This window comes from Alosa sapidissima, chromosome 19 (genome assembly GCF_018492685.1).
Source record: "Alosa sapidissima isolate fAloSap1 chromosome 19, fAloSap1.pri, whole genome shotgun sequence".
Lineage (NCBI taxonomy): Eukaryota > Metazoa > Chordata > Actinopteri > Clupeiformes > Clupeidae > Alosa > Alosa sapidissima.
Genome location: NC_055975.1, coordinates 18,088,020 through 18,107,140, shown reverse-complemented (window position 1 = coordinate 18,107,140; position 19,121 = coordinate 18,088,020). Strand labels below are relative to the sequence as shown.

The window sequence follows — 19,121 nt, the reverse complement described above, 5'->3', positions numbered from 1 at the left end:
TATTATGCACTTTAAATATTAGTGCTGCCATAGGGCTGGGATTTATGCTGCTATCATCTAATGAGAGCATCCATATCCTTGGGTGAACTACACATCTGGCAAGCCCTAAAGAGCTCGGAGTGGTGTTTAGGCGATTGGTTGTAAAGAATCACTCACGAGACTGCTTGAGCTGCTGGTCGCTTTCTGAGGGTAAATGGGATGCCAGGTGTAGTCGATGATGAGCAGGAAGTTAGGGACGCTCCAGCAGTCCACCCAGCCAGCCCTGAAAACACAAACACCACACACACACACACACACACACACACACACAAATTGATCATGAGACATGCATACGCAAAAGTACACAGTGCATCTATGAAGCATCAGTATAACAAACCAAAACTTGTGCATATGTGTGTGTGTGTTTGTGTGAGTGTTCTTACTCGGGCTGTGTGATGTTCCTCCAGGCGGGCTTTGCTTGTTTTGGGTGGCGCCCCCCTGGTGTCCCTCCGGGGGCATGGAGTTGTCGGGGGTGCGAGTGGCCTGGGTAGTCATTGGCCAGGGCGTGAGCAGGGAATAGCGGCTGGGGTGGCAGTCCGGCAGAGACAGACGCATGTCTGTGTCCTCCGACTGCAACACACACACACACACACACACACACACACACACACACACACAGACACACACACAGTTATTTTGAGTGCATATACATGCATGTAAATATGTGTCAAAATTAGTCCATGCAGGTGTGTATGTATATTCTGTCATGCACTGCTAATTATTCATTTAAATAAGAACCTGACACAAACTGACTAGACAGAAATTCAACAAGTATAAAAATATGTTTAAATATGTCGTTGTGCATGTGTGCATTTACATATAGGCGTATGCCTTATGCATACATAACATACCTTAAGGCGGAAGCAGGTGTTGCATGTGGTGGGGACAAACTCATTGAAGGGGAGAGTGAAGTCAATAGTTAGGGTTTCTCCACATGCAGCCAGATAGACTGTTGGAACAAGGGAACAAAGAGGGGTGAGAGAAGGGAGGGACGAAGGGAGAGGGAGGGAAAGATAACTTCAGTTTAACTCGGTAGCTGAGTGGTCATGTTCAGGACTTCATGAACCACTGACAGTTTGCAGATGTTTGCAGTGACATCATGACTCCTACCATTTTCCTGCTGTTTGGTGGAGCAGTCAATCCAGTTGTGCTGATTGGCCGCCCAGATCATCTCAAACTGGTGGAAGAGGACCTTAAACGTCCAGGAGTACGGAACGAACGAGTAGATGTCAGGCTCGCTGTCACTGGCCCAATCCTGGATGAGATCTACACACACACACACACACACACAAAAAAACAAATATATATATATATATTTTTTTAATCACCAAAACTTTCGACTTTCTCAGAAAGCAGAACAACACTGAGCAGTTGCTCAAGCGTAAACAGGAAGTCTCTGTCGTCTCAGGAAGTGTACTTAAGTGTGAAAAACAAATGTGACTGTGTTTTGGTACTGCATGCTCTACCCGAGAAGAAGTTCTTCTGTGCCCAGATGAAGTGGTAGGTGGCTTTATAGACCTCGATCTCACACTGCCAGGACTGTGGCATGTTCCACACACGCGGGTAACTGGCCTTCACATTAAACTGTGGGGGGAGTGCAATCACACATGAGAACACAGAAGACCCAGAGGCAGCACAGACACAAATAAACACATTAATACACACACAAGTAAATGCCTTGACCTTTCGTCAGTTTACATGCTGCATAGTCTTTTAAGTGGGGCCATACACACACACACACACACACACACACACCACACAGGCAGGCATGGACACACACTACTCACCAGGAGTATCTCGGCCTCCAGCAGAGTTCTGTATTGCATACTGCTGGTGGTGTCCACGTGCAACAGCTGTCCCTTAATGATGGGCGAGTAACCTGGGAAGGGAATGCAATGGACAGGACGGTGTCATTCCGCTGCTCAGACAGAAGCCAAAGCAATGTTAATGTCCAGTAGCTCTGGGCATCCAATTTGGAGACAATATGGCATAACATTTAACAATGAATGTCAAAGCACAGATGATGGACACAACATTACCAGCAAGTAAGAGAAGGAGATATATATATATATATATATATATATATATATATATATATATATATATATATATATATATATATATATATATATATATATATATATATATATAGAGAGAGAGAGAGAGAGAGAGAGAGAGAGAGAGAGAGAGAGAGCGCATTTCTACCATCTTCTCCAACAGTCATGGGGATGTTCACTTCCAGGTATGAGCCGGCTCCCACATTCACATGGATAGCATTGGTCTCCTGTGGGTCAAAAATACGCCAGTTATGCTGATTCAACTTTATTTACCAGCTCGCAAAAATTGTGGCCTATTTAATGAACTAGGCCACACCACACTACAAGCACTGGTGGGTTAGCGGATGAGCACAACAACTGGTGGGCTAGTGGATGAAGTCAACCTCAGTCATGTTTCTCTAGATGTTAAATAAAATGCTACAAATTACCCAACTGATTTCTGCTGTATTGCACCATGTGACGTGTCAATAAATGAGCAAATATTTGCATCACTGCCCCGTTCTCATTGCATTGTTTCACAAGCGCGCTCTACATGATACAGCTACAGTGCTGCAGATATACACATTAGGGCCCAATAGTGCATTCTGTGAGGGAGTGAGTGAGTGAGTGAGTGAGTGAGTGAGTGAGTGAGTGAGTGAGTGAGTGAGTGAGTGAGTGAGTGAGTGAGAGAGAGAGAGAGAGTGAGAATGAGAGTGAGAGTGAGAGAGAGTGTGTGAGTGAGAGAGAGTGTGTGAGTGAGAGAGAGAGTGAGAGTGAGAGTGAGAGTGAGAGTGAGAGAGAGAGAGAGAGAGAGAGAGAGTGAGAATGAGAGTGAGAGTGAGAGAGAGTGTGTGAGTGAGAGAGAGTGTGTGAGTGAGAGAGAGAGTGAGAGTGAGAGTGAGAGTGAGAGAGAGAGAGAAAGAGAAAGAGAGAGAGAGAGGAGTCAGTGTGCATGTACCCTGTTTTTGGTGAAGAGCAGGTCGATGGTGGCGTCTGCGATGATGTTCATGCGCAGCTCGAAGGCCAGGATCTGCCGTGGCTTCCCTGGCGTGGCCACCTCGCTTACTTTCATTGCCTGGTAGTCAGCTGGCAGGAAGAACTTCCACAACGAGTCCCTGCAGAGGGAATGCACCACTTATTGCGCGGGGTGTCTGCTGTGTGTTCTGCTGTCTGATAGTGTGTGTCTGTCTCCATATGAGGTGTATATTACCTGTAAATGTGTGTGAGTTTGGCATTTGTATGTGTGTGTATGTGTGTGTGTGTGTGTGTGTGTGTGTGTGTGTGTGTGTCTACATGTGCACAGCACCTCTGTCTGTCAGCCCATGGTCCGTAGTTGAAGTCTGTTCCTTTCCCACAGACGATGTCCAGACCCCAGCAGGGAGGGAGGTCCTGAAGCTGGGTTCCCTCAGAACACACGTCTGAGTCCTGCTCCTCAGGAACCAACCCTGAACACACACACACACACAATCAATGTATATTCCACAAGGATCTATCCACTGACATATCTGAGTGAAATGCGCATTCCCACTTCAACACACACAGTTCCACAGGGACATTACCACTGACCACATGGACCAAATGCAGAGACGAAAATAACACAACTGCACAAGCACAGTAACACACACACACCTGGTTCATCCTGGTAATAATAGATGTCCACGTCGTTAGACTGCAAGACTACAAAGCCTTCTCCCATGAGTCGCGGTGGCCTGGAGGGGGCAGACAAGTCTATTAGCCCAGCCATAACAAATAATTACATGTTCATTACAGTCAGTTACAAATCAATTATACCTAATTGAGGTTCAGCACAATCCAGTCATGCTCCAATTAAACCATACTCTCTCTATGATAATTAACAGTCTATTGTAATTGGCCACCTCCTGAGTCTCTATATGCCAACTGATGCTCCATCTGTTTCTGTCTATGCCCTGGAGCATTAAAAGCTACTAGGGGTATTCTGTATACACATTGCGGGAATAGATAGGGTGGGAACATTACAGGATACCCCTAGACCCTCCAAAACATGAATGACAATGACATGAAATCAGAATCTGATTTTGCATAAAATGTGAAACATTTGTCTGACAAAAAAGCCTTTGTTTTCAGATGCAAAGCAAGGTCTTGACATTCTCAGGTCTCCATCAGTTTGAACCTTGAAGTGTGCACAGTGATTTGCACCTCTTTTGAAGTAAATCAATCTTTGCCTTTCAAACATCTGCTACACAGTTCACCCAGGCAGTTAGCATAAAACCTGCCAGCAATAGATAGATAGATACTTTATTGATCCCCAAGGGGAAATTCAAGGTCTCAGTAGCATACAGACATCACACACAACATGCACTTACAGCAGAAAAAGTAATATACATATAAGAAAACTCTACTGTACAATAGAAACAGTAGAAGATAAACATGATACTAAAGTACTAAATACTAAATATACTATAAAAACTAAATCAAAGGCGAGAAGGTGAAAGGTCAAGTGGTAGCATGAGGTCAAAGGTGAAAGAGATACGGGGGTCAGACTCACTCGTCGTTCTGCAGGCCCAGGTAGCGTGGGCTGGGCACCAGCATGACGCGCACGTTCTCCAGGGAGCCTTTGACGATGTGCATGAACTGGTCCAGGTGGCTGCTGGGAGGCTTGGTGGTGTACGTGAGGAAAGCGTCATCAAAGTTCACACACAGGGTCTGTGGCAGGTGGTGGTTCCCAAACGCAACGCGTCCCTAAGAAAGGGAGAGGGCAAGAGAGGGAGCGAGGGGGCAAGACAGAGCATTCTTATGGTGAGATGTAGTGTACAGGCTTCAGTGAAACACTGGCCTTACGCTGTGTATTACAAGCATGCATTCCAGTCCATATGCTTTTAAGGCGGAACTTACTGTGCTGATGTTGAATTTGACCACGGGGATGAGAGACCTCCAGGATGATGAAGGGTCCTGTGCTTCAGCTTGGATGTTGACACTGATAAGCCAAAAACAAAGAGGTCAAGATAAGAACAAAGACATCACGTGACCATCTCAATATCTCTTTTAGAGGGCAGTAGGCAGTACAGCTACAGGTCATGTATGGAAAGGACATGCTCCTGCTGTCTGACCTGTCCAGAGGCTTGTCCAGCTCCTCTCTGCCCTTCTCCTCATCTCTGTTGGGGGGGATGAGAGTGGGCTCCAGGCCAAAGGTCTTCTGTAGCCGAGCATACAGGTCCGTTCGGTTGTACACGTGGAACTCAAAACCATTCACCGTCACGTACAGACGCGTCTCCGCCTTAGGGTCTGCAAACCAAAACAAACAACATGGCCACCAATTAAGAGGGTAGGATGGGATCGTGAGCTCACTGAAACACGACCAACAAGGTGACTGAAAACCTGAAACGTGATCCCGAGTTCAGTGGTTGACCTAAATATGTCTACAAGATGCAGCAACTGACAATGGATATTTCCTCAACAACCTGTTGCCTCCAGATCACTTGTTCCTACCCTGACATGTGGTTGCATGTGTGTGTTAGAGGAGGAATGTGGGAGGAAAAAAACCTATGGAATCTCACCATGTTGTTTTTGCTTGGGGTTGTACATTTTCCACCAGCGGAATATGAGGAAGCCATCTTGTATTCTAACACAAAATGGAATAGATCAAACATATTCATAAAGCTATTTCAGCATTATCAGCTAGGCAAAATAGAACACACTGTGTTCCATGTTGCAAGAGTAAACACAGAGTGCGCGTGTCATGCCACTATGGAATGCAGTAGGTGTAGTTACCTAATAGACATGTCTTCATCAATGTAGTAAACATCTCTGAACATGACCTTCCCCGACAGCACGGAAAAAGAAAATGAGCCTGTAAAAAAAAAGAAAGAAAAGACACTCACATAAGCAGCTCTTAAAGAACCATGAATGTTAGCAGGAAACTGAAATACTGGATACCAACAGGCAGTAACATGTTACATCTAAACATGCATATCTGCATGCCCACTAGATTTATGACTCCTTACATGAATGCATACCATCACTCCACGATCATCATAAGTACTTTAGGCATCTACATAACACATTATATACATGTACACTACACTTGAGAGTTCACAGTACCGATGTGGATATATCCCTTCTTGTACAGCTTGTTAATGATGAGTGTGAGGATGAGGCCAATGTTGCGGGAGTTGTAGTAGGTCAGGTAGATGATCCATCCGCAGGACAAGATGGTAGCTGCAGAATAAACACACACACACACACACACACACACACACACACACACACACACACACACACACACACAACACAGTTAGAGACACACTCTTGTCCATGTCAAATATTGCCCCTCCATCAAAAACAGTCTGTGCCACATCCTTCGCTCTTCACACACTTACCCACTAACAGCCAGACTGAATTGGAGTCCCGCTGGTTGAGGTAGTCCTCCAAGTCATCCAGCCCATAGGGCAAGGTGTTGTTGGGTTTGCTCGATTCCATCTCCACTCCAATCTTAGAATTGAGTGAACATAGAGAGGGACATATGGTGCACACACAGACACACAGGCAAAAACTATTTAAGCACCTGATCCACCAGATTAACACACACAGTCAAGTTATACCAAAGCAATGACACCAGTTATATATTCACCATCCAGCAGGACTTAACCACGGCCCAGAAAGCTACATTTCTAAATGAAGCCAGCCATCTCTGGTGTTTTGGGACAAACAAATGTGTACACCTTGGACAGCATTTTAGAAAATATGTTTCTGCTTCCTAGCTTAAACAATGTTCATTCACATATAAAGTTCACACTTAAACACCAAACAGCAACCTCACAAAGCATCATAATGTGGTGTACTGTAAGCACCAGAGTGCTTTTCACATCTGTTAGCCTATATTGTGTGATCCTAATTAAAGATGCCGTTCACGTCACAAAAACTCACAGACTTCGACCAAAATGGTAAATAATTCTATATGATTTATATTATATTCTAATTATATATATTTTTAAAAATCACACACAACGTATTGGCTCCAGCCAAGAAAAATAGATGGCCACTGATCAAAAACATGGCTTCAAATGGATGCAGATACTGATGCACAGTGCAGACTGAAAACAAAGCCCATGTTCACTCGCAGAGCCCACACACAGCAGATACACTGAAATCTTTTGAAGCCCTACACACAACAGTGCCCACACAGACAATACTTACAAACACTGCCCTGTATGCTGCCCTGTATGTCCATGTATGAAATATTAAACAGTGTCAGCTGCCCAGTCTCTGTCAGTCACAGAGTGGCCAAAATCTTCTTTTTTTCCACACATACCAAAATCATTTGAATGTGTATGTGTTTGAGAATACCCATGTGTTTTTTTGATTGAGAGGGAGATTGTGTGTGTTTGAGAATACACAATGTGTTTTTGTGATGGAGAGAGAGATTGTGTGTGTGTGTGTGTGTGTGTGTGTGTGTGTGTGTGTGTGTGTGTGTGTGTGTGTGTGTGTGTGAGTGAGTGAGTGAGAGAATGAAAGAGAGGGACTCAGTAATAATCTTTGCTTTAGTGATAATCTGCATCTCAGTGTGTACAGTCATGTGAAAAGGTGATCCTCTTAACAGCAAGACGAGGAGAATAAGGGCTGTTAGTGTGTGTGATTTTGCTGCACTGGGTATGTTACGTTGTGTGGCAGTGGCAAAGATATTTCTGAGGTTTAATCTACCAGCTAACCTAGATGCTGATAGTGTGAGTAACACTTAAAGCTACTTTTAGTTTTGTTTTCTTTACTGCGCATTGGACATGGCATTTAATTATTGTTGTTTGAGGCATGAGCCTAAACACATCTCAGACTCCAAACTATGCTACACAATGTGTCCCTATATTGTACATAATAATTCTAAGAACGAAAATTGCAGATCAGTGTGCTAAAATGAATATGGATTTGTCTTATAGTAGCCATTACTTGAATTAGGCTTCCTCAAAGACACCTTGGCCTTTCTTAATAATTTCACATTCACACTCCATTCAAAAGGAAACAGTGGACAAAACAAATACTGTGTATACTACAGTGTAACGTATTACGTTATAACGTGGATAATATAATCGTCAGTGGAGGTGATTTTCATAACAGTCTCAACTGGCGGGTGAATGTGTGTGACGGTGCCAGCTTAGTTGAGGGCTTAGCAAATCAGCAAATGGACAACAACAAATCACACAAATCATAACGTTACACTTCAGAAAAGTTGCTGACAATAAAATCAGTAATGTGAAACGAGAGGGAATGCGTTCTTGACAACACCGGATTGAAAAAACAATGCTACCATTGAGACTACCATTCAATTTCGTGATGGCTTAAAACCATGTTCTATGTGCGACGTATGACGTTACCCTCTGCAGGGAGGTCCATTAAAATGGTCAGAGGTCTGAGACAACATGAAATCAGTAGGCCTACTTTACCTGGAATCAGCTAACTTAATGGTTAACGAATTCAGTTGTGTACCAGACAATCAATGCAGCCATACTTGGTACTTTCACCAGTTTGCAAAGCAAGTTAGCTAACATTAGCTCTAAACTCAAAAGCTAATGCAATGTTGAAGGCACTAGCCTACAGCATGATACATATTTAAAATACGTGTCAAGTTAATGAGCGTTCTGAATAGCTACCGGGAACTGAAAAGACACTGAACAATAAGCATCCTTGGACAGCGATTTGTGTTGTCAATTCAGCAGGTGTGCTATGCACTGACGTTAGCCAGCTAGCTTCGACAGGCCGCACCCCAATGACTTCTGACACTTCCACAGGCAAATTCAACACGTTAAATTAAAAGAAGCATAGCACTGACCTCAGGCCACTAAGTGGGGAAGAACGTGTCTATCTGATATCCATAATCTCGAGTTAGGTAGGTTTCGTATCCCCTCACACAGCGTCACATTCATATCTCATGTCCAACACAGCGACGGCTCTCTTTTCCGGATTATTTACATGTAGAATATCTGCGCTTCCTGCTGCGCGAATCACGTGCGCAAACACACCAATAGGATGTGTGTGCTGAGAATACCATCAAAATAAACCGCAAATGACACAACGGTCAGCCAATAAAATACTCGTTCTCCTATTAATGTTGTAACAAAATTGTCATCATGAAGATAAGCAATTTCTTGAGTTTCACATTTGAGCGTTGAAGAGCTTTTGGGTTGCAATGCTAACTCGCTGAGAATGTCGCAAAGCATGCTGTTCAGTAAGCAAAATACATCCACGTATTATTTTCATTTTTATTTCATTACACATTAAATGAAATCGGACGTGCATAAACAATATCAATTTTTAGAATCACACATTCTGTCGTGTATCAATAATGTTAAGTTAATAGACATTGTGATTTTTTTGGTTTGTAGTTAATCATGTTAAGACCAACAGTATCACAATCAGTATTTGTTTCAAAATATAGGCTCTGGTCGTTCAGAAAAGAATACATGTGTAAACTGTAGAGACCACCATCAGAACACACATTCAGATTCACACCAGAACACATACACATACACCATTAGTTCACTCCAAATGAATGCCAGTCACTGATAGGAAAAAGACAGCTGAAAAATAACAAATGAATGGGGGAATATCAAACTTTTCTTGAAACCAACACAGTAATACATTCAGGATTTTAATCAGTCTATTACCTAAGGTCACATGTAACCCAAACTCCAGTTGAGCAGGAGAGGACAGAGATGTGAAGATACAGTATTTTTTCACTGTTTCTGTACAGTCCTTTGAGCATACAAACACACAACATTACTAAAACCTAACCAGAGCATCGATAGGTGTTAGAATGTGAGCAGATTTTAAGAATGTACATTATGTACATATGGCCATTTTGATATTCCAAACAAAAAGAAAAGTACAGGGTTGAAAAATAACCATAATTCTCATCTTGAAATTCCACAAAGCTGTCAGCAGACAACATACAATTCACAGTGTGCAAAATAAATCACAAATGGCTTCAAAATAATACAAATGTGTAAACACATAAAATGGCTCACTTCAAGCCGCAACAAGTTTGCCAGTTACACCTTAAACTTCCTGATTACCATCAAGCACATATAGTAACTCCAATGGCCTCATATAGAATGCCACTGTCAACCTCCAGAGCTGTTAGCAGCACATTCATAGTCAACAACAAGTGACGGCCATATGGAAGGCATCCTTCTGATATGAAGACACAATCGTGTTAATACTGTCCCGCGTCGACAGAGCTCAAAAGTTCATGAGAAGGTCGCGCTCCTGCACACTGGTGTAGAAGGGCTTGCCAAACACAAAGGAGTGAAGCCCAGCCCTGAGTTTCTCTGCCAAGGCCATGACGATGTTCAGGTCGCCCTCTATGGTCAGATCCAGGTCAGTCTTCAGGCTTCTCAGGGATCGGAACGGCTTCTTGCCCTTCTGACTAAACAGAGAAAATAACAGCCACCACAGTCAACTTACTGCAAATGAACAACCAAAGAATAGCTTCACTCTATCAGACATTTTAACCAGAGGAGATTGCATGCCAAATAGTCATCATATGCAATAGCTGACATTTAATTACTCGTACGACTGTGCAACTGATTGAATTAATCGATGAATCATTAATTATGAGTTCCAACGAAACAAGAGCACAGTTTTGCAACAGTGCTCTCATTTTGTCTTGAGTTATAAATCTAGCCCACTCATGCTGCTGACGTAAAAAATTAAGTGAGATCTGGAGGGGTAATCTGTCTATGTCATTTACTATGTGCAGCATTTGGGCATCACGGATATAAGCCCACATCTTTGCATGTAATTCAGTGAGAGAGGAAGTGAGAGAAAAAGTAATTTGGCGTCACTTTGAAGTATCTAAGTTGCTGACATGACTAATCTTCCAGTGGAATGTGTGCGTGTGTGTGTGTGTAGTGTGTAGTGTATGTGTGTGTGTCTGTGTATGTGTGTGTGTGTGTGTGTGTGTGTAGTGAGTGTGTGTGTGTCTGTGTATATGTGTGTGTAGTGTGTGTGTAGTGTATGTGTATGTGTGTGTGTGTGTGTGTGTAGTGTGTGTGTGTGTGAGAGAGAGAGAAAGACTCACGTCTCATCCTCTATGTAGCGCAGCAGTGTGAGCGCTTTCCTGTGGAGGAGCAGCAAGAAGTGGGAGAGATAGACATTGCGCAGCTGAAGCCCTGGTTTCAAATGGAACACCTGCAGGAAAACACACACACACACACACACACACACACACACACACACACACACACACACACACACACACACACACACACACACACACACACACACACACACACACACACACACACACACCATAAAATATTGAATGTGTGGAAAGAGAGCAAGAATAAAGTTCATCATAAACATCACAAGGATTGCCTTACCTCATCTATAAATGATCTGACCAGTGTGTCTTTGTGCATGACATCCTGGAATATGTTCCTGCAAGGTCAAACAGACAGGTAAAAATATATTACTTTGAACAATAAAAATATTCAACAGACTACAAATATCTGAAAATGGTCTAATATCTGAGACAAACTATGCAAGCAAATGTACTCTGAAACTGACATTATATAATCATCTGTATAAGATTTTTTAAATAGGTTCATATGTCTGTAGATCATTTTAACATCCCAGGGAGACTCTTGATGTAAAAGCTATCTAAGTATGTAAAGCTATCTAAAACATAAAAGCACTTTTACAAGGTCACATAACTCTTAAGTGCTACTATCAGAAGCAGGACTTCAGAGAGAGAAGAGCAGGGATGTGTGTGTGTGTGTGAGTATGTGTGTGTATATATGTGTGTATATGTGTGTGTGTGTGTGTGTGAGTATGTGTGTGTATATGTGTGTGTGTGTGTGTGAGTATGTGTGTGTGTGTATATGTGTGTGTGTGTGTGTGTGTGTATATGTGTGTGAGTATGTGTGTGTATATATGTGTGTGTGTGTGTGTGTGTGTGTGTGTGTGTGTGTGTGTGTGTGTGTGTGTGTGTGTGTGTGTAGTGTGTGTATGTGTGACAACACTAGCGGTGCTGGGCGGCCCGTACTCACAAGTCAGGCGTGAAGGAGTCGTGCGGCAGTGTGAGGTTGTTGTCAGGCCCGACGAGCTCCTCGCTGGGGGCTCGCCACAGGGCGCTCAGCTCAGCCTGCTGGTAGCGGCGCTGGTGGTACGTGTGCTCGTGGCACGGCGGCATCTGTTTCACGGTGTTGATGTCCACATCGATGTGTGTGGTGGGGTACGGTGCGTACAGCACCTGCCGGTACGGCAGCACGAAGCTACCCGTGGCATCCTGCACAGGGGAAGAAACAGGAAAGTCTAAGTCCCCACAGATGGCGTATAGAATAGAATAGAAAACAAAACAACAGCAACAGAGTCAAGGTCAGCGGTCAGCACTGTGAGTACACACACACCCGACACAGCTTGACTTCTCAATACAAAAAGTAAATGCTTGCTGGCACACCGATACAACTGTAATATCAACAAACACTACAGTTGTGTTTACAAGTGAAAGCCAAAGTCTGATATTTTTAGTCTCTCTCACTTACACAAATAGACACTCTTTTTCTCTCTCTCTCTCTCTCTCGCACACACACACACAAAAAGAGAGACAAATACACACACACACACACACACAAAGAGAGAGACAAATACACACACACACACACACACACACACACACACACAGAGAGAGAGACAAATACACACACACACACACACACACACACACACACACACACACACACACACACACACACACACACACACACACACACACACACACACACAGAGAAATACACACTCACCTTCAGAAGGCCCTGCACAAACAAACCACTATCGTATCTGCAGGATGAGCCGTCGGCTTGGCAGAGGCGAGAACATTTCCTCTCAGTGGGGGTGAGGAACAGACAGAGTGTCAGCACCATCTACAGGAGAGCAAACAACGGCGGTGACACTGTCAGATCGTATACAAACCTCTGAGGGTGTGTGAATGCAAGAGAGAAATTGTGTGTGTGTGTGTGTGTGTGTGTATATGTGTTTGTGTGTGTGTGTGTTTACCTTATTCACTTTTTCTGGGTTGCTGCCAACTACCATGGAGCAGCCACAGGTCTGTAAGTGAGAGCTGACGGCCCTAAAACACACATTCTCATATAAACACAAACTATGACTGGACAACTTGTGGGTCCATTCTAAACTCTCAACAACACATGCACACACACACATACACATACACACGATAAAAATGGAACCACACACACATTCTTTGGAGACACAGCTAGTCTAAGAATGCTTACTTCGTCAGGAAATCCTCAGGACAGCTGTCTCCTATATCATCATCATTTAGCACAGTGTCTTTAATCTGTAGAAAAACAAACAAGTAAGCACTACCTAATCAAAATCAACCTGTAAAATTCAACCTAATCAAAAAACAACAGGACAATGTTACAGTGTTACTAGTTGAGCTTATTGGTGCATGCCTGGTTGTAACCTGTGTATGGGTAGATATGAGTTACTGTGTGAGGAGATGAGGTATGAAGGGGGGGGGGGGGGGCAGAGACTTACATCAACTTCCTCCGGTACGCTGTGAGTTTTCATAGAAGACAGGAGCTCGATGATGGGTATGATCTCAGAAGTCAGAACAGAGATGATGTTGAAACCCTATAACAGGAACAAAAAAAAAAAAAAGACACATTAGAGTCCTTCGCATATCCAAACCCCAACGACGCAATGGCCTTTGTCACTGATATTGCCTATTTCATACACCATATCATACCACACACACACACACACACACACACACACACACACACACACACACACACACACTTGCCTTCTGCATGCAGATTCGAGCCTTGCGTATGATGTGCTTGAGCCGCTCTACACACACGTTGTGCAGGGGCAAGTAGAAGCCCAGTTCAGTCTGTGGTAGGATAATCGACAGGGCACAAGTGTTCTTGTCTCCCTTCAGCTCCCCGTCGAAGATCAGGGATACGATGAGAACGCCTTTCTCAGCCAGAACAAAAAACTTCACATCTACCGCACCACTCTCTGCACTGCGGAGGATCTCTCCGTTCAGCGTGTGATTGGCGAGGAAAGTTACCTCGCCATCGCTAAGCAACAGGTTGAAGTCGGGGGCCGGCTGCTTTGGGGCCCAGATGTGGCGCACACGTGGACCCAGGATGTTGTCCCAGTAGGCAAAGGTGGCGGCCAACAGGGGACAGGGGCCGTCCACCGTCACTTCTGTCTTCGCCACAGCTGGTGACTGTGGTGGACAGCCAGATGACATGGTGGCCTCACAACAACATACACACAGACCTCTTCAGGGATTAAACCCCAACGCCTTGTCTTTGTCGTGCAAATCTTCACCAGGCAGTACTTTCCAAACGCCAGGAGAACATGCAACAATGATATCCCAGGAGCATTTTCAAATCTGCAGGAAAAAATAGATTCTTACATTCAGCTTTACAGGAAGTAGGTCCAAAACAGTATTTGCCACACTAAAGTGACGGTCGGTCAGAGCCATGACAATTTCAAATGTTTCCCAATGACCCCCGTGATCTCGTGACATTTTAGTTCAGGACAGGTCAATGGTTTATGGCGATGTTACCGTTCTCTTTAGAGTGAACAAAAACATCCAATCCTATCCCTTCCATATGTAAAATACTAAGTATAGTCTACATATTATTCTTTCATATGCGTACTGAACATATTGTAACGATGTAGATTTGGTTAATCAACTAACGCTAGCGTCTAGCGATATATTCTATGACAGAAAGGAGGTTGACGTTAGCGTACCTTGCTAATGTTAGCAGTAAGCCTGTAAACATCAACAGCTGCACAGTTTAGTCTCCTTTATCAAAACAGTAGCCTACTGAGACTAATGAAATGTCATCGTAGCACAAACGTTGCAGCGTTAAAACAAACAAAAAAATAACAATACCTCAACAGTCCAGATACCTGATACTGGAACAGTTTACAAGGTCGAAGAAGAAATCAAGTATAGTTGACTCGACAAAACAATCATAGATGTCGCCCTCTATCGATGACCGACAACATAACCTGTCTTTCCTGGAGTTGTCGCAGTGAGGCGTTGTGGTGCTGCATTGGGTTCTGCATCTCTAAATCGATATTCACTGATGCGCACTTAACTCGGAGATTGTACCAGGTGCCTTTGTGAACAACTGAAAGTAGCCCGGTTGTGAACGCTAGGTGTTAAAGCCACACCCCCCAGCCCATGTCATGTGGAAGTCACATTTATTCACATTATTAGCACATCAGAGAGCCTGTGAGAGACACTTCTCGGGACTCATCATAGGCCTACATAACATTAATTCATCTAATTACACTGTTGATTGTCAGGGGGGGAAAAATAAGTCAAGATAATATAAACAGTGCTACGCCTGATAAACATGATTATAATGTTATGTAGGCCTTACCAAATTTATACATTCCACATTAAAGATCCGGCGCCGACAAGAGTGGCAGCATGTCGAGGTAGCTCTGTATCTTTGTGGTTCTTGAATTTCCCCTGGGGATCAATAAAGTATCTATCTATCTATCTATCTATCTATCTATCTATCTATATCATTTGAGAGATATTTTACATGCTGAAGTTTAAATTCCATCAAATATATCAACATATCATAACACCACATTCTCACTAAAATACATTGCCAAGTTTTAGGCCTGTCTATGTTCCTGCATAGTTTTGAGCCAAGGTGTATCATTTGAACTTACTTGAGACAGCATGCACTCCCTAAGATCTAGCTGTGACTTAGATGCACCTGGGAATTTTCCAACACCATGATTGCTAATTTGCATTTCAAAAATATGCCTTTCTGTGTAAAGAATTTCCCAGGTGATTCTTCACATGGCCATCAGATGAGGGAGGCATTTACTGTTGTCATGGTAACAATATAATAGGACCAATAGCAACACTCTCAGACCAGCGCCTAGCAACCGTCTCTCTGTACCTCAACAGAGCAGGTTATACACAGCAGTAGCAGAGAGGTGTGGTATGTGGATCTGACTTCTAATCCATTTAAGAGTATGCATATGTGTGAGAGAATGTATGATTTTCACCATTTACATATTTTCCAAATGTAAGTCTTCCTGCTTTATGTATGTAGATTATTTATGTAAGTGACTTTCTGTTTGAGAGAGAAGGAAGGGAAAGAAGGATGGAAGGAAAGTGAGTGAGAGAGAGAGAGGGGGAGAGAGAGTGTGTGTGTGTGTGTGTGTGTGTGTGTGTGTGTGTGTGTGTGTGTGACCCTTGAAAGCAGACTCATTGGTCTGATTAACGGTTGTCATGTTTGCTCTTTGCATAAGCTTTATCTCCGCTGGAAATGCCGTTATCTCTTCATAATTACTCTCTGGTGTGGAACACCGGATCTGCACTAGAATCCCCCCCCCCCATATCTTTCTCTATCGCTTCCTGTCTAATGCCTTCTCAAAAATAATTCTTGCAAATCCACACACATAAATTCACTCAATACCTTGGACACATAAATAGCATAGAGAGATACACGCACATATCTAAGGTCAGAGAGTCATTCATATAGCCTCCATACTGTAATTGGGCAGTTTTACATAACATGATCTTCAGATTAGATTAACCCTTAAAGGTGTAGGTTTTTGAACATTCTAAGTTCCGCAACAATTGAAGGTTCTAAAATTCTATGTTGAATTCAATGAACCCAGATATTCTTTAGAATGTTCATTTCTCAACATTCCCATCACACCGGTGTGACGGTACTCCTTTAAGGGTTAATCAGGCACAAGGCTGGAAACATAGGCGGCTGGTTGAAGACAAAAAGTGATACACAGGGCTAGAAACAGACAACTGGAAATAAAACCATATCACGAAAATAATGATTTGTCAATAACAATAAAAACTTAAGTATGACCAAAAACTATCACCCCATTCTCATATGCAATGATCCTTAAACAACCCTCATCTATGAACAAAATATTCCACTAAAAGGAAACATGTAAGTTGAGTTGAACTATTTCAGTCTCATCAATAAAATGCATTAAATTGCTCAGACTATAAAGTGTATTAAATGTGAGACAGTGCAACAAAAAAACTATCCTTGCTTTCAGTGTGCATTTTGCCAGCCACTGGAGAGAAAATGACATGCATGGCCAGTCCTTTTGTAGTGAATTCTGACACCAACAACCAGCTTTCTTTGAATACATGCTGGAGAAATTATGAAATACACTGGTCAAAACAAAATTACACAATTATCTGACCACCCCCCCCCCACACACACCAACACTGTGAAACCAACTGTTCATGATTCAGTCAGCCTTTATAAAGACTAATGGTACCTTCTAAAGCTTCACTACAGTGACTACATTTCAAGCCTAAAAGGTCAGGTTGTCATCTAATTTGATTCCGACTGGGCTTTTCCACCGTGTTGAATGGCTGATGTTTTGTCGGTGGCAGGTGACAACGGGTCAGCTCTGTCCCCTTGATCTTCATGCCCTGTGCGTTCCACTCATTGATCACTCTTCACATTTACCCTCACGCCAGCTGGGAGACCCTCCACCTCTCTCCTCCGTCAGTCTGGTTCAGAGAGAGAGAGAGAGAGAGAGAGAGAGAGAGAGAGAGAGAGAGAGAGAGACAGACAGAGACAAAGAGGCAGAGAAAGAGAGAGAGAGAGAGACCCTCCACCCCTCTCCTGTAACAGTCTGGTTCATAGACAGAGAGAGAGAGAGAGAAAGAGAGACAGAGAAAGAAAGAAAGAGACAGAGAGAGAGAGAGAGAAAGAGAGACAGAAACAGACACGTCCGTCTCTATCACTGGCATGGCGCCTCACTAAGCTCCAGTCATTAGCGGCGAGAGCTTCACCTGCGAGATCCTACAGCGCTGCGGGGGGGACCTTCCACAGTGGACTCCCAGCAGGACCGGAGCACTGGAGGAGGACAGGCTAGGGCTCTGGCTCATCTGTCTGGGGTCGTCCTGAATGTCGAGGGGGATACGAGGAGGAGGGGGGATTCATGGCTCAGATAGGTTTGACACATCCAGGCCTCTCTGCTGTCTAATCTACGCCCTGTGTCCTGTCGTGTTTAATTCAGTCTGCAGCAAGCTTCTTTAACATTCTTTCGTGACACTTCGTCTTCTATGAAAAAAAAATATGCAGTCAGCCTTTGGCCTCCTGATAGGTGGCGAGAGAAAAAGATTATTGCTACCTTGTGCAGCATCTAGAAGCTGCTGATGACAACTGCCGAGCTGGGTGGCTGGATGGGAGCTTTTATGCGACTGTGTTTGAAGAACACGTGACCTTGGGTCTTACTTTCGAGGATGACCCAATCCCTTAGTTTCGCTGACACACACCGTGTGTGTCATCAGACGTCTCACTCTGTGTGGGAAGGGGGGGTGGGCAATTATCCGGCAGATATACGGCCCATGACCAAACCTAGCAGGTGTGTGGACAGGGTCACTCACGGCTATGTGTGGGAAGCTGTCAGCTCGGTGCACTGATTCGCGACAACGGCGAGCCATTGCTGCGGCAAGAAGTCAAGGCCTTCATTTCAGCAAGTGTGTCTGTGTCAGTTTAATCAGCGCAGCGTCTCTGGGGCGGGTGCAAATGCACAACCAGGTGTTCAGTGCCGCCCCTTTCTCTGCTGTTGACAGCTGTGATATTTCTCTGTGTGCGTATGTGTGTGTGTGTGTGTGTGTGTGTGTGTGTGTAAATCTGCGGGTGAATCAGGCTGCTTTCACTACAGCGTATGATTGGGAGACAAATGACGCTGTAGTAAAGGTATCCTGGAATGTATTCAGAGTTAGCCGCATTCATTCTGCCTAGCCTCAAAGGGCTGTGAAGAGGAGGAATGACCTTGTGTGACTGACACATACACACAAATACAAACACTCATACTCTCTCTCTTCTCTCTCTCCCTATCTCTCTCTCTCACACACACACACATGCACACACACATACACAGACATGCTCAAACAAAGGCAGAAATATAAATACGCACTCAGTCAAAACGTCTAAACTGGAGACGCAGCCGACACATCATTACTCGGCTCAGCATGAGACACATTCAGCAAAACACACCATGTAATTGACT

The 19,121-nt window shown here is 43.8% G+C and overlaps 2 protein-coding genes across 4 annotated transcripts in view; both read right to left on the bottom strand.

The window, feature by feature from the left end:
• kiaa1109 (KIAA1109 ortholog) overlaps positions 1-9,015 on the bottom strand; it is a 51,672-nt gene extending 42,657 nt beyond the window's left edge. The window contains 19 exon segments of the mRNA XM_042073169.1: positions 157-180; positions 183-262; positions 377-609; positions 891-988; positions 1,150-1,305; positions 1,506-1,623; positions 1,827-1,918; positions 2,245-2,323; positions 3,034-3,190; positions 3,382-3,520; positions 3,705-3,784; positions 4,603-4,796; positions 4,950-5,031; positions 5,165-5,339; positions 5,612-5,676; positions 5,826-5,904; positions 6,156-6,272; positions 6,434-6,545; positions 8,875-9,015. Of these exon segments, the coding sequence (XP_041929103.1) occupies positions 157-180; positions 183-262; positions 377-609; positions 891-988; positions 1,150-1,305; positions 1,506-1,623; positions 1,827-1,918; positions 2,245-2,323; positions 3,034-3,190; positions 3,382-3,520; positions 3,705-3,784; positions 4,603-4,796; positions 4,950-5,031; positions 5,165-5,339; positions 5,612-5,676; positions 5,826-5,904; positions 6,156-6,272; positions 6,434-6,533 (2,068 nt within the window). The 5' untranslated portion in view covers positions 6,534-6,545; positions 8,875-9,015.
• A 275-nt stretch (positions 9,016-9,290) lies between these two features.
• On the bottom strand, positions 9,291-15,873 carry c9orf72 (C9orf72-SMCR8 complex subunit). 3 transcript variants are annotated; one of them, XM_042072903.1, is made up of 10 exons: positions 15,780-15,873; positions 13,873-14,472; positions 13,605-13,700; positions 13,337-13,401; positions 13,101-13,173; positions 12,848-12,967; positions 12,095-12,333; positions 11,426-11,483; positions 11,125-11,234; positions 9,291-10,470 (listed from the first exon to the last, which is right to left on the bottom strand). In XM_042072903.1, exons 2-10 carry the CDS (start codon positions 14,326-14,328, stop codon positions 10,284-10,286), a joined length of 1,404 nt encoding a protein of 467 aa, XP_041928837.1. In that variant the 5' UTR covers positions 14,329-14,472; positions 15,780-15,873; the 3' UTR covers positions 9,291-10,283. The 3 variants fall into 3 exon arrangements, with proteins under 3 accessions (XP_041928837.1, XP_041928835.1, XP_041928836.1); XM_042072901.1 differs by lacking the exon at positions 15,780-15,873 and adding an exon at positions 14,983-15,173; XM_042072902.1 differs by lacking the exon at positions 15,780-15,873 and adding an exon at positions 14,838-14,975.
• Positions 15,874-19,121: the final 3,248 nt, after the last annotated feature.

Bases quoted from the DNA above. Each gene is read 5' to 3' on its own strand.
- c9orf72 (XM_042072903.1), bottom strand. From the start codon at position 14,328: ATGTCATCTGGCTGTCCACCACAGTCACCAGCTGTGGCGAAGACAGAA. The intron at 13,402-13,604 runs GTAAGTCTCTGC...GTTTTTCTACAG, and splicing joins GCGTACCGGAGGAAGTTGAT to ATTAAAGACACTGTGCTAAA. The intron at 11,484-12,094 runs GTGAGTACGGGC...TTGACCTTGCAG, and splicing joins GACTCCTTCACGCCTGACTT to GAACATATTCCAGGATGTCA.